Source organism: Capricornis sumatraensis, chromosome 8 (genome assembly GCF_032405125.1).
Source record: "Capricornis sumatraensis isolate serow.1 chromosome 8, serow.2, whole genome shotgun sequence".
Lineage (NCBI taxonomy): Eukaryota > Metazoa > Chordata > Mammalia > Artiodactyla > Bovidae > Capricornis > Capricornis sumatraensis.
The window spans coordinates 22524651-22539019 of record NC_091076.1 but is presented as its reverse complement, the minus strand read 5'-3'; the positions used below and the strand labels follow the sequence as shown (position 1 = coordinate 22539019).

General features: G+C 41.1%; 1 protein-coding gene across 2 annotated transcripts in view; it reads right to left on the bottom strand.

Annotated features, from left to right (window-relative positions):
* Positions 1–3638: 3638 nt before the first annotated feature.
* The window catches only part of MSANTD2 (Myb/SANT DNA binding domain containing 2), a 29982-nt gene continuing 19251 nt past the window's right edge, over positions 3639–14369 (bottom strand). Inside the window, exons 2-4 of one of the 2 annotated variants that reach the window (XM_068977185.1) lie at positions 10946–11201; positions 9174–9234; positions 3639–5154 (exon numbers count right to left, since the gene is read on the bottom strand). In XM_068977185.1, the coding sequence (XP_068833286.1) occupies positions 4302–5154; positions 9174–9234; positions 10946–11201 (1170 nt within the window). In that variant the 3' untranslated portion in view covers positions 3639–4301. The remainder of the gene's footprint in view (positions 5155–9173; positions 9235–10945; positions 11202–14369) is intronic. The other variant, XM_068977186.1, reaches the window with a different exon arrangement.

Sequence of the window (14369 nt, the reverse complement as noted above, 5' to 3'; positions counted from 1 at the left end):
GAGAAGGGCGCGCACCTGTTCTGGCTTCTGTCGGACAGCCAAAATAAAGATGCTTCAAACGTCCGGGCACAGCTCAACCACCGAGTCAAGGTCACCGAGGACAGAAACCATAACAACGAATCCCTGGCGCTGCCTGCTCCAGGTGATAGTCGACTGGGCAGAAAAGATGCCAGGTCTCCTGGATTCCATTTACTCCACATGGTTCTCAGTGTGGTTTTTGAGCCAGCGCTCTCCAAGGTTTTGTTTTGAATACACGGTGCCCCACTGACCCTCTCAGCTCCTTCTTCCTAATACGACCTGCGTGACTGCTCTTTAAATACCTGCCATGCAGTGGCGTTGAGAAGCGGCCATGCACACACTAGACTGCTCATGCAATCCCTGGAATCTAGTGCTCGGCAGCTTAGTGACCGCAAAGGGAGCAGTAATAGGTAACTGCTGGTCTCATACCTTTATGCAGGGCTACAGGCTTGAAACTGTCGACCACGTTGTGTGTGTGTGTGTGTGGTGGGGTGTTGTTGGTTGGGTTTTTCTAGTCTATCACAGTCATTTTTTTAACTTTAGTCGGCAAAGCACCTTTTATAAGCATCCCTCCTTTGCTTCTAGGTCAGGCTAGGTTACCCCTTCTAAGAAGAGCAGTGAGCTCTTGGTTGTCTCAGGTGCACTAAAGCATCTGATTACAGGCTGGAATCAAGTGCTACATAACGTAGAACCTCAACATTCACTCTCAGTAGCTAACTTTTCAGAATTTGCACCCCAAGTAATTTACATCAGAAGTAAAGACACAAATATTACTTGTCTGGTAACCACCACCATAATCATTGTTGCAGGCAAGAATATTATGGGAACAAGTGAATATATAGGGGAATACTTTGTACTCTTTTTACAGTATTTTATAAATCTCAAATTATTTCAATTAAAAGTTTAAGGGAAAAAAAGAGGTAAAAATACAAATAAAGATTCGTAGGCAGCGACTCTCTCCAAGTGACACAGAAACAGTGCTTTCAGGACTCTTTCACTGTTCTCACCCAATAGAAGAATTTTCTAAACTATCTCCTGTTCCAACCACTTTTTTTTTTTTCCTGCTGACCCTGAGGGGGTCAAGTGTAGAAGTTAGCAGAGCAGTTCTATTACTTCCTGAAAGTTTTTGCTGAGATGCAGTAATTTGGGGTGAACATTTCTCTTTACCCTTGTGTAAAATGGGAATATTAGATGATCTGAGTGATCTGGGAGCTGCTTGCACAACAGGTTATCTGCACGAGCTAAGTTTGTATGTTAAAGAGATTTGCAGTTCACTAGTGTTTCTCCCCAGAGAAGGCGATGGCACTCCACTCCAGCACTCTTGCCTTGAAAATCCCATGGATGGAGGAGCCTGGTAGGCTGCAATCCATGGGGTAGTGAAGAGTTGGACACAACTGAGCAACTTCACTTTCACTTTTCACTTTCATGCATTGGAGAAGGAAATGGCAACCCACTCTAGTGTTCTTGCCTGGAGAATCCCAGGGACGGGGGAGCCTGGTGGGCTGCCATCTACGAGGTCGCACAGAGTCGGACACGACCGAAGCGACTTAGCAGCAGCAGCAGCAGCAGTAGCAGCAGCAGTGTTTCTCCCAGTCATACATCATCTTTTACCCCTACAGTATTTTAAGATTTTTTTTTATGTGGACCGTTTTGTCTTTATTGAATTTGTTACAGTATTGCTTCTATTTTGATTTTTTTTGGCCCCAAGGCATGTGAGACCTTAGCTCCCCCACCAAGGATCAAACCCACATCCCCTGCATTGGAAGACAAAGTCTTAAACCCTGGACCACCTGGAAAGTCTCTACAGTACTTTATTTTTAATGCTGATTTTTATATTTGAATGTAGTGTCTCCATTCCCCTGGAATCAGTTATAAGGTTTCATTAAGGTCTAAATAGTCCACTTTTTGTTTTTAGGAAAACTCAGTTATGTGACACCCGGCTGTCCCTTTTTCTGGATTGTTCCAGCCAAAAAGAATAGATATTCAGAATCAGCAAGGTACTTTCAAGTCTCCATTTCCCAATGCTCAGCTTTTTCCTCTTGCCCCGACTCCTCATCCATCCCAAGCCACATGGTGAAAACACAAACACGATCAGTCTTTGCCATATTCTCCATACTGCTCATAGTTGTCTAGCAGTGCCCTGTTCTCAGTAACAGTAGGTAGATCTCAAACATCCTCTCTAAATGTTCCCAAATGTTCTGCCCCTGCTAAGTAACCAACAGCAGTGAGAATTGGGATGGGGAGAAAATGTGTTAGTTTTAGGGTTGACCAGTGGCAGTTTGGGGAATGCCATGTATTACTCCTGGCAATAACGCTTTTTCCTGCAGCACTTGGCACTGATATTATGAGATCATTGCTTCAAAATGGTCAATGTAGCCTTGGTCTTCAGGATAATAATTCCAAGTTCCAAAGAAGAGCTAACTCATGAGAATTTCCTAAGGCCCATTCCTACAGCCTGTGCCCGGCAAGATGTGCTGCAGTCAAACATTCCAGACTATTTATACACTCTCTGAACTAGCACCCACTTTAGCATCTCATGTCAGGAAACAGTCAACTCCATAAAGTTAGCCTCAAATGACATTAATAAGAGTCATCTCATTGATCATAAGCTCTCATTAGACAAATAAATAAGCACTGACCAACCAGAATGAGGGCTTCCCAGGTGGCTTAGTTGGTAAAGAATACACCTGCAATGTGGGAGACCTGGGTTTGATCCCTGGGTTGGACAGATCCCCTGGAGAAAGGAACGGCTACCTACTCCAGTATTCTGGCCAGGAGAATTCCATGGTCTGTATAGCCAATAGGGGTCACAAAGACTTGGACACGACTGAGCAAGTTTCACAACCAGAATGAGAAAAATTACTGATATAAGGCCACTCAGGCTACAAGAAAGAAACTTTTTTTTTAAATCAATATGCAATTTTATCTTCAAGAAAAATGGGGAGAATTATAGCTACTACTTGGACATGTAGACCACTTAAAGTAGAAAACCTGAGAGATGTTGGGGGACTCATTAAAGGTAAATAAATCTAACAAATCCCTGCCTAGAGACTAAAGTATCCCTTCACAACACTACTGGTAAGCTAGTTCTTAGCTGAGTACTAACCTCTATGTGGAGTGCACAGACATCTCTGAAAGATCTGAACATGATACCTACCCTCCTAATGAATCAACACTTTACCATTTCCTATCCTACGGACCGCTTAAAATCTTTGTTTGGGCGTTTCTCTTAGATCTTCTCTCCTTTTCTAGGCAGTACGATGTCAGTCCTCCACCCGTGCTCTTGAGACAGCTGCCCCTGATTACTCAGTATAAAGATGAGGAATGAAAGTCTCTTGCAAATATTATGTACCGAGGGCCAAAAGGAATATCCTTTTGTAGCTTTTTAAAAAGTAGCACAAAATGAAATGTCCCAGTGACCTTTGGGGCTCTGAAAACGGATAATGACATTGGCCAGTGGGGTGTAGAGAGTGAAGATGAGTAAAGAAGTGAAGCCACTACCCTGCTCTGTTTTGTTCATCCCTTGCAGTAAAGTCAGAGAACAGTCCCACTGCCAGTGAGACCACACTCCACTACAAAAAGCTCCACTACTACAACGCCAAGAGGCCAGGAATTCCTTTAATTTTTTTTTTTTTTTAAGTTTTAAATGGTAACACAACCAAAAGTTGGTACATCACAGAAACAGAGGGCTTTGCAGGCAACACTGATTGGGAATAGCAAAACACTTGGTTGGTGAAAAAAAGTGAAACTCTAAATTATATACAATAGTAGCTAAAGGGTAATATTGAAAAACAGTCTTATTCACTGTGACTCAAGATTTTACTTGCCATTATCTATTGCTTATTTATTCAAGGTTGTAAATAATACTTATATAGAGACATAGAGATGTGTAAAAATGAAATATCGTGAAAAAAATACAATTTTTCAATTTCATATGAAACTCAAAGTATAAGTTTTGTCCAATATGGAATGTACCTACATTTGTTTACATTAGGGCTCTAAAATTCATTTAAAAATTGTTTTTTTGTTGTTTTTAAAAAAGAAACAGCTGACCCACCACGCAAGTCTGCTGTGTAGCTTGTTTGCTCAAAATGAGCATTTTTCAGGTGAGGTCTGTGTTCTCTGCCCAAGGTCTACTATGGTTTCTTAGTTGTACTGGCCCGATCGTGGAAAGAGTTTCCATGAAGAGTCGATGGCAGCATCTGGATGAGGGACAGTCTGGGTCACGGGACAGGGGTAGAAAAGAGAGAGGTAAGAGCCCAGATCCTTATGAAGGATGACATTCAGTTGTTATATTTTAAGGGGTACCCGATGGCTTTTTCCAGGCACTCAACTAACGAGCCAGCAGAAAGAAAATCCCTCTCAACTTCTACAAATTTGATGTAGATGGATTTGGGGGACACACCGGGATCCACAATACAGTTCTGAGACAAAAACCCATTTATACCAACCCAATCCTTGCTGAAGGTTTTGGTATTTGCTTGGAAATGTAAAAACAAGCATTGCTGCAGAGTCCTGACCTCAGCGATTCCGAGGTAGCAATAGATAATTCGAGTGGGTTCTATCTCCACCTGCAGTGAGGCTTGTGCTGAAAGGGTTTCCAAGTCAACCCGGCCCTCCTTTCCGGGGTCCAGGGTACGTCGCTCCACATGGGGGGAGGGAGGCCTCTCAATACACTCCTCGTAGCCAATGGCATAGAGACCCGGGCTTTTGGGAATGCCTCCTGGCAATAAATACTGAACCACATTCCCACCAGTTGGTTTGGAGTGGGCAATGGGGATCCAGTCAATTTCCATGTGCAGCTCCAGGCACCTAGCTTCGCTGATAGTGATCTCCAGAAATTTGTAGTATACATTCTTCCAGTTCATTTTCTGCACCCGGGTCATGATGATCCGGCCCTCGGGCTTCTCAGAATTGAAGTACTCCCGGAGTCGCTTGCCAAGGGGCACCTGGGAGCTGATCTCAGCATAATGGTAACGGATGTCCTCTTTCCAACGGGTGTTGTAACCGATTCCAAAAATGGCCAGTTTATTAGAAAGGTGAAGCCTTGAAAAGTCTGTCCAGCTCTGAAACAGTTCCCATTTCAACTGTACTGATTCCAAAATTTGTACAATATTCTGCATGATGTCTCTTTTCCTAGAAAGAGAGATAAAAGTCAGATTCCTCAGGTGTCTAGATGAGCACTGTCCAACAGAACTTTCTGCAATGGTGGAAATGTTCTATGTCTGTGCTGTCCAGTATGTTAGCCATTGCATGGAAATGTGGCTACTGTGAGTGAGGTATTAAGTTCCTAATTAGCTAAAAATTACATTTAAATCGCCACAGATGGCTAGTGGCTACCACACTGGACTGTGCAGGTCCAGATAATCATAGTATTAAAATCTGAGACATGCTTACCCCGATGAAGTTTCTAGAACCAGTGATAAACTGCTTTCCATTATTCTATAGTCTAGTTGTATTACACTTAATAACTATTAACACATAAGACCCTAGGATTTCAGAAACTCAAGAATAATGTGTGTGTGTATATAATAGTGCATATGATGGCCTTCAGACCTATCAAAAGTAGGTGAAGAATGCTGCATTCAGAAAGGTAAACAGAATCACTTAAAAGAATGAACAGATTAATTTCTAACTCGGAAATTCTGGAAGTTAAGGAAGTCTGACCCATACATGCTGGCCATAGGAAAACATGAAATTGATTACGACTATTGATCTGAATTTTCCAAACCAGGCTTCAGCAGTATGTGAACCATGAACTTCCGATGTTCAAGCTGGATTTAGAAAAGCCAGAGGAACCACAGATCAAATTGCCAACATCCACTGGATCATCAAAAAAGCAAGAGAGTTCCAGAAAAACATCTACATTTGCATTATTGACTATGCCAAAGCCTTTGACCGTGTGCGTCACAACAAACTGTAGAAAATTCTTCAAGGGATGGAAACACCAGACCACCTGAGCTGCCTCCTGAGAAATCTGTATGCAGGTCAAGAAGCAACAGTTAGAACTGGACACGGAACAACAGACTGGTTCCAAATAGCGAAAGGAGTACGTCAAGGCTACATATTATCACCCTGCTTATTTAACTTATATGCAGAGTACATCATGAGAAACGCTGGGCTGGATGAAGCGCAAGCTGGAATTAAGATTTCTGGGAGAAATACCAATAATCTCAGATATGCAGATGACACCACCCTTATGGCAGAAAGTGAAGAAGAACTAAAGAGCCTCTTGATGAAAATGAAAGAGGAGAGTGAAAAAGTTGGCTTAAAACTCAACATTCAGAAAACGAAGATCATGGCATCTGGTCCCATCACTTCATGGGAAATAGATGGGGAAACAATGGAAACAGTAACAGACTCTATTTTTTTGGTCTCCAAAATCACTGCAGATGGTGACTGCAGCCATGAAATTAAAAGACACTTGCTGCTTGAAAGAAAAGCTATGACCAACCTAGACAGCATATTAAACAGCAGAGACATTACATTACCAACAAAGGTCCATCTAGTCAAAGCTATGGTTTTTCCAGCAGTCATGTATGGATGTGAGAGTTGGACTATAAAGAAAGCTAAGCACTGAAGAATTGATGCTTTTGAACTGTGGTGTTGGAGAAGACTCTTGAGAGTCCCTTGGACTGCAAGGAGATCCAACCAGTCCATCCTAAAGGAGATCAGTCCTGGGTGTTCATTGGAAGGACTGATGCTGAAGGTGAAACTCCAATACTTTGGCCACCTGACATGAAGAACCAGCTCATCGGAAAAGACCCTGATGCTGGGAAAGATTGAAGGAAGGAGGAGAAGGGGATGACAGAGGATGAGATGGTTAGATGGCATCACCGACGCAATGGACATGAGTTTGAGTAAGCTCCGGGAGCTAGTGATGGACAGGGAAGCCTGGTGTGCTGCAGTCCATGGGGGTCGCGAAGAGTTGGACACAACTGAGCAACTGAACTGATCTGATTCAAAAACATGAGAAAAGGATATTTTCCTCTATTTGTCTAAAATACATTACTACTCCCAAATTTAAAAGAACAGTTTAGCACAGAATTAAGATCTGAAAATTCAGATGGAAAAGCCCCATTACTAAGCTTCCGTTTTAAGAGAGAAAAATTCCAGATAATGAACTGAGATCGTCCTAAAATGTATTTTTATAAAGGGAAGCAAAAGCATGAAAATTATTTCAATTTTGATTTGGACAGTTAACAGAATAAGACAAAGTGCAGGGAAATTCTTGTTTCAAATGCTGCTTAATTCAAGTAATTCCAACTGACACTCATAATGACTTATATAGATAATGAGGATATTTGTTTCTCAGGGCACAACTCTGATATCGGAAGACTGAAGTTTGTTAAAGGGTAACTTGGCAGCAAATAATCACACTCTATATCAATCACAAAAATACTCAACTACCACATTCACATATAATCAAACGCAGGCAAGAAAAGAGGGGGTAATGGTGGTTTGTGAACAGCTTCTTGGTAGAAGACAGACTGTACACTTTCCTCTTAAACTCTCGAATCTTCTAGAAGAGCTTTTGGAACAAACTAGGGGATCTTCCACATAGCCATTCTCTCTTACTTTCCTTTACTTTCTTTCCAAGATGACAAAGAGTGAATATTTTGTTATCAGTTTTCTTGGTCCAGTTACTGTCCTGGACTCACCCTCTGCACTTCAGTTTGTCTAGAAAGCTACTCAAGTACTTTGGTGGCCATGCAGATGAAATCACTGCATTTCTGGGGACTGTTCCTCTTCTCAGAGTGCACAAAGGCACTCGGTCACTTTGCTAATGTTGAGGATGTGGTGTCTGTGAGGCTAAGACAGAGGACCATATTTCTGCATGGGTCGATGCTGTAAAAAAGAAATCCCTGTTCAACGCTACCATTCTTTCTTGTCCTCTCTTAAAATGTTGTCCTGCTCTCAACAAAGACTGGGCTAAGGAGGTGGGATGGAGGCCAGAGACTTTTGTCTGTTCTGTTCACTGCCGTATCCCAATGCCTGACATACAGTAGGTATTTGATAAATAAGGGGTGACTCTTCTTCATGGGTGAAGGATGGTATAACTGACTGGTGTAAAAGAATGTATCAGTTAGTTCAGGTGAATTCCACCAGAACTGGAGAGTGAAAAAATCCAGTGCCCAAATGAAGTTGTCATATTTGGCACTGTCACAGCCCTAAGTCAGCAATAAGGAACAGTTCTTAGGAAACTGGTACACTGGGAAATGAGTCGCCTCTTAGGACCCACTCACCCTATGGGCTGAATCCTGGAGAAACAGCCATGCTGGACATTTCTGCAGAGTCTGCCAGTTTCCTGCCCCCCTGATCTGATCTCAGCCTGGAAGTTCCCTGGGCTTAAGCCTCAGACCAGCTTTTGACAGCTGTGGAACACAGCGAGAACTAGACCCAGCTATTTAAACAGTTCCTGAAAACTGTCTGCTGTATTTCTGAATTTCCAACTAGGAAAAGTTCAGGGGGGTCTGAGACTGGTGACACCAATTCTGTGAAGCTTGAGTTCATCTCCAGTTACATTAGTTGGCCTACCCTGTAGTTCCTAAGAATTTACTTTCTGATTCCCAAACTGGAATATTATAACCTGGGGTCCCTAACTTCTGGGAGCTAATGCCTGATGATGTGAGGTGGAGCTGATGTAATAATAGTAGAAATAAAGTGCACAATAAATGAAATGTGCTTGAATCATCCCAAAACCATCCCATACATCCTGGTCAGTGGAAAAATTGTCTTCCACAAGACTGGTCCCTGGTGCCAAAAAGGTTGGGGACAGCTATAATTTAAGTGTTCCTCTGGCCCTCCTATCATTTCACGTAACCCCAGACAATCTCTGGGCCCTGTACTTCATCTCTGTGTCATATTTAAACATCCAAATGCCATATCCACACAAATACCACAGACACACTTATTTTCATGTATCTATTTCTTGTCATATACAAAATTCTCAGCATTTTTGGATTAATCACTGGAAAACTTAGGCTAAGAAGATGAAGAACAACGAGACATGCTCCCTCAGTGGCATGGCAGGTTCTTTACTGTCTGAGCCACCAGAGAAACCCCTAACTTCCATAGCACGTCTAATTACAGCAAGACTTTTGTCATTAAACTTAGGTATTTACACTTTTTAGAAAGGGGGAACATCTACTTACTGTGCTTCTTCAGAAGACTCTTGTTTTATTTTTAATGTTCTCTTTGTGACAGGTATTTCATCTGAAAAACAGAGGTTTTGCAAACATTATATTTTCCTAAGTGGTGACATGTATTTATGTAGATGAGTAGCTGTAAGTTTACTGTTTGTTCCATACTTTCCAATGCGAGAACTTAATTCTAGTGTCAAACATGGTCCAATGCCAGATTTATAATATAACTCATATATAATGAGATGCATATATTTATATACAAGATCAGAAACCAGCTCTATGAGTATAAAGTTCTTCAAGGTCACTAGTGGATTTCTAGCTAGGAGCTTAAAGCTTAATTTCATGGCAAATATGATTTTTAAAGGAATGAGAATGAAAATAATTTTATTTAGATTTTCTATGTAGGTTTTATAGAGCAATTATTCGCCCCCAGCCCAATATCAGGATCAATATGCTCTACATGTTATTTTTGTCCCAAAGGTTTGGGTGGCTTAACTCTCTCCAGCAAAACCAGAGTTATAGGATGCCAAAGTAATTTAGACCTTAGAACTGTTTTGAAATTAAGAGGCAGTGATCACTTAGCATCTGCCCTTTTTTCCTTCCAGTAATCAATTCTCTTACATAGTGTCAGTCTTACGGTTTTATAACCACTTTCTTTGCTCCTCCTCTCTTTCAATATTTTAAGATGTTTTTTTTTTTAGGAACAGCATTTGAAAGAAATAGTGGGTTGATCAAAAAGTTCTTTCAGGTTTTCCACACCATTTTATGAAATAATCCAAATGCATGTTTTGGCCAACTCAATATTAGTATTTAATCCTTTTTCTTTTGAATTAGCATTTCTTTGTCACAGGAGGATCTGTAAAACAGTGCCTGTGGACTTTTGTCTTAAGCTGGGGAGGCACATTTATAGAGCCAATTCTACTTATCCTTCCTGGGGGCTGCCCGAGTGCTTCACTAGAGAGTAAGAACATTCACTTACAAGGCAGCACTCATTACACAACTTGCTATGAATGTACGAAGCCTGCAGCAGACACTTGATTAGTACTGGCAAATTATGAAAACTAAAACCAGAACATTTATTGCAAAAAACAAAACAACCCAACTACATATATATATATATACACACACACACACCCCCTCTTAATTAGTCCATACAAATTTACATTTCATGGCCAGGAGTTCTATTTTCCATTTTTAATGTAAAGATAGTGAATAAATCATTCCAGCTATTGTTGGGATGGGAGCCTTTATGAAGTCAGAAGGAGTATGATCCCTGATGAAGTTCAATTATCAGCTCCTTTCAAACCAAGGCTTTCCTTCATTTATGGTTTAGACTGAAGCCTGGAAAGGGACCTTTGGCAAATTACAAACAGGGGTGGGGGGAAAGTTTTGGGGATGAAAGAAGGAAATGACAGTTATATCTATACCAGGAGTTGAGCCAGGAGTCAATACTCTTAGCAGTCACCTTAGAACAAAGAGGTGCACGATATTTTTAACTGCATAGCCTGTCACTGAGCTTCCCTGTGCAGCCCAGAATTAAGAATTCTTGTGTGTCTTTAGGGACTTTGTGGAACTCAAGGCACCAAGCCCCAGCGGGCAGTTTAAGGCTAACTGAAGGATACCCAAACTGCCCCAAACAGACACTGGCTCTATGTGTTGTGCTACCAATGGGAATCGTAAAAAAAAGGTGTTACAGATATGAAACACCTGAGCACAAGTGAAGATATGTACAGACACACACACATACACACTGCAAGTATCACAGACACTGGCTTTCTTACCCAATTCCTGATCTGTGGGGTAGCCGTGGAGATCCTGACTGTGGTTTCCCCAGTCCTCCTGTGAATACTCCTCCATAGTGCTGCCATCTGACTCCAGCTCCTGGTACAAGCCACTACTGTTAATAAGTACAGGCTGGCAGGGCTGAGCATCCCATCCTCCCTGACCAAACACCTGTTCCAACTGTTCAAATGTGTAACTGCTCTTTCTTTTCCCAACACCATGTTCTTTCACCCGACTGTAACACCTGCGAAGGGTCTAAGACACAAAGTCTTTTGTTATTCCTTTAAAGCTGAACTTCCTCTTCCAGGTACGGACCACAGATATTAATTACTATTAGACAGACACGGACAGACAAACACAGACACATTGTTACAGGAATGCTAGATTTTAAATTCATTATTATATTAGAAAAAAAATGACTAATTTAGCATTTACTCAAACATGTTATAATTTAAACAATTATTTTGCAATTAATTATCCATTAAACAACAAGAAACATTACAACATTATTGCATGTATCCCATACACATATTTTTATACCCCCACCCCCATTTTAAAAGAATAAGGAAAAAAAAAAAAAAGAAAACAAGAAATACCAGCCAGCCAATAGGATGCACACCTGCCACAGAAAAGAAAGAGCTGCTGTTGTGCCCAGAATTTGGAAAAAGTGAGGGAAAGGAGGACAGAAAGAAGAATTTCCCAAAGCAAAGAATGTACCCTTCCTTATTCTTGATTAAGAAGGAATATAGGGTAAAAACAATTGCCTAAACAAATTAGCTAGTGAAACAAATTACTTACATAGTCCATACTCCTTACTAACTCACTCTGTCTTTGGGGCAGTTGCTAGAATCGAATTTAAAAGAGATCAAATCAATAACGCTACAGATGCTCAGTCTCAAACATCAATCATCAAGAAACAACAAGACACTAATACCAACATCTAACAATTAGCCAATGATAATACTAGCCTATTCTACCAACTCAAACTGCCAGCCCAACACCAACAAACGAAGCTCATCGTTTCTTTGGGGTGGGGTCACAGAAAGTGAAGTAGAAGAGTGTTATTTCACTCCTTTTTCTGCTTCGTGGTACACAGCGAATAACATATCCTTATGCAAGTCCACAGATAAAACCTGTATAATTTTATTACCTTGCACAATCCTTCAACCTGCTTCATGGTCTTCTAATGCATATTTCTGATAATTAACCCAGTTTCCTTAATGGTATATCTTATGCTAGATATTTCAAAAGATAAATCAAGGATTTAGTCCCAGGCCTTTCGCCTCAGTTCCAAATTTAGTTTAATTATATTCATTCTCTGTCCCATCTCTCCCTCCTTTTGTTCCTTCTAATCTCCTTTCTACTTTACTGGGTTTTACTCTTGAGAATTTTCACGGCAAACAAGACTCTTTTTCTCCAAATGCTTTTGAACTCAACTGTGCCAAAGCAGCTTACCTTAGACTTAATTTACACACGTCAGCCAGACTGTAAATTTCTCCTGAATGTGAGATGACTTTCCATAACCCAATACCTCACCTACTCTCGCCAAAATCAAACAACTCTGAATAATCTTCATGGAGCCTCCTCGAAAGTTCAGTACTGTTAAATCTCAGTTGACAAACTACTGGAAGACACTCTGTCAAACACTGCAGATCTCTCCCTTGAGGCCAGAAATCCAGACGGGCAAAGGGAATAATAAACACAAAACACACATGACGATCTTCCTCCGACACAGAGCAGCGATTAAGAGTCGTCCATCCTGAAACCAGCCAGCCTATCCCCTGCAAAAGCACCTGCCTCACTCTCCCTTTCTGGAGATTTCTTTTGGTGCTCGAAAGGATGCCTTAAAGAAGTGAGGTTTCTGATCATACACTCTTTAAAAGTGTTTCTTCTTCCTCTTTGTAAAGGATATTCACAAGTACATAACACATAACTTTCTGGAACAAATCGGAAATGAACCTGGGAAATGTGTCATAGGCAACTCTTCAAATGGGAGGGAACAAATGCCTCCAGCTGACTTCACGTGACCTTCTATACCCCATTACCCGGCACCCTCTGCCCTCCTTGCCGGGACTGGAATCTGAATTGCAAACATCTCCTGCCAATTTATTTTTATCTCACAATGTCTACTTTCTGCCTCCAGGAACACCCCAACTGCACTTTTCAGCTCCTTCAAGGACCGTAAATGGAGAGTCCCAGCCTTGTCCCTCTCACCCTTTCAAGGCCATAAATGGAGATGGAAACCACACCACTCAGTGCTCACTACTTGCTGGCTGCCTGGAACACGGCGCTCCTCACACAAAGAACCCCGATGGATCTGCCACTGAGGGTCATTTCGGAAGTCAGGGAGTGAAATTAACACTCCTCTGAAGGAATGTGCCACACTTAGACGTGACCAAGGCGTGAGTAAAGCGACCAATCTTTGACACTACATTCGGTGGGAAACTACAGAGAAGATTTACTTTCTTTGAAACCATCAAATAGAGCTTAACATTTCACTTCTTCTGTGTATGAATAAGCAAACCAGCAGTATTTAAGGGTTCCAGATATGGAAGAACAGTCAGATGATATATTTTATATTCTATCCCCCCCAAAAAAGTCTAACAGATCCTGTCACCTCTTACTTTGCAGTGTAATTGTGAAATACACTTTAGTAGTGTAACACGCTGAAAGGTAAAATATCTATTAGGCGTCTGAATGAAAAATGTTTGGTGACATCTAGATCCATAAGATGGGAATTTGATGTATTGAAACAATGTTAAAAAGATTTCCAACTCTCTGGAGACATAAATACACAAAAGAGGTACCTTCTGGGTTCAGTGAAGAACACAGATCCAAGCAGAGGCTGTTTAAATAGCATGTATCAACTGAGATAGAAAACAAAGCAAGAAACATCAGCTTGACTGCTACTCTAACAACACTGGGATTTAGATAAGCTCGAGGGCCTTTAGAAATGGACAGAAAGGACATGCGGAGGCCTTCCAATTCTTATCATCCATAATAAACCAGAAGAGGTTACACTTTCCACACTCTAAATGATTAACCAAAGCACAAAATTAAGCGATTGTATGTCTATGTCAACAGTCCTCAATAAACCAACTGAACATCTACTGTACATCTTAGATTAGATAATGCTATGGTATCAAGGAAAAACGAAGTCTTGCCTCACATTTTGGAAAGCTGTACCAAGCCCAACAAGAACCTCAATTCAGCTCCCTTTGAGAACCATTTCCTGTTCTACACAGAAACCTTGTTTCCCTTCCTTTCTTCCTTTATCTCACCCATCTTACAAATTCAGAGTCACTTGGCTCTAGCATTTTTCAAAAAATTAAGACCTCAGAGAGAAAAGAATCTGCTTAAAATTATTAAAGACTATTCTATTCACAGTTAGAAACGTCCATGGTAAATCTCTATTATTGTCTC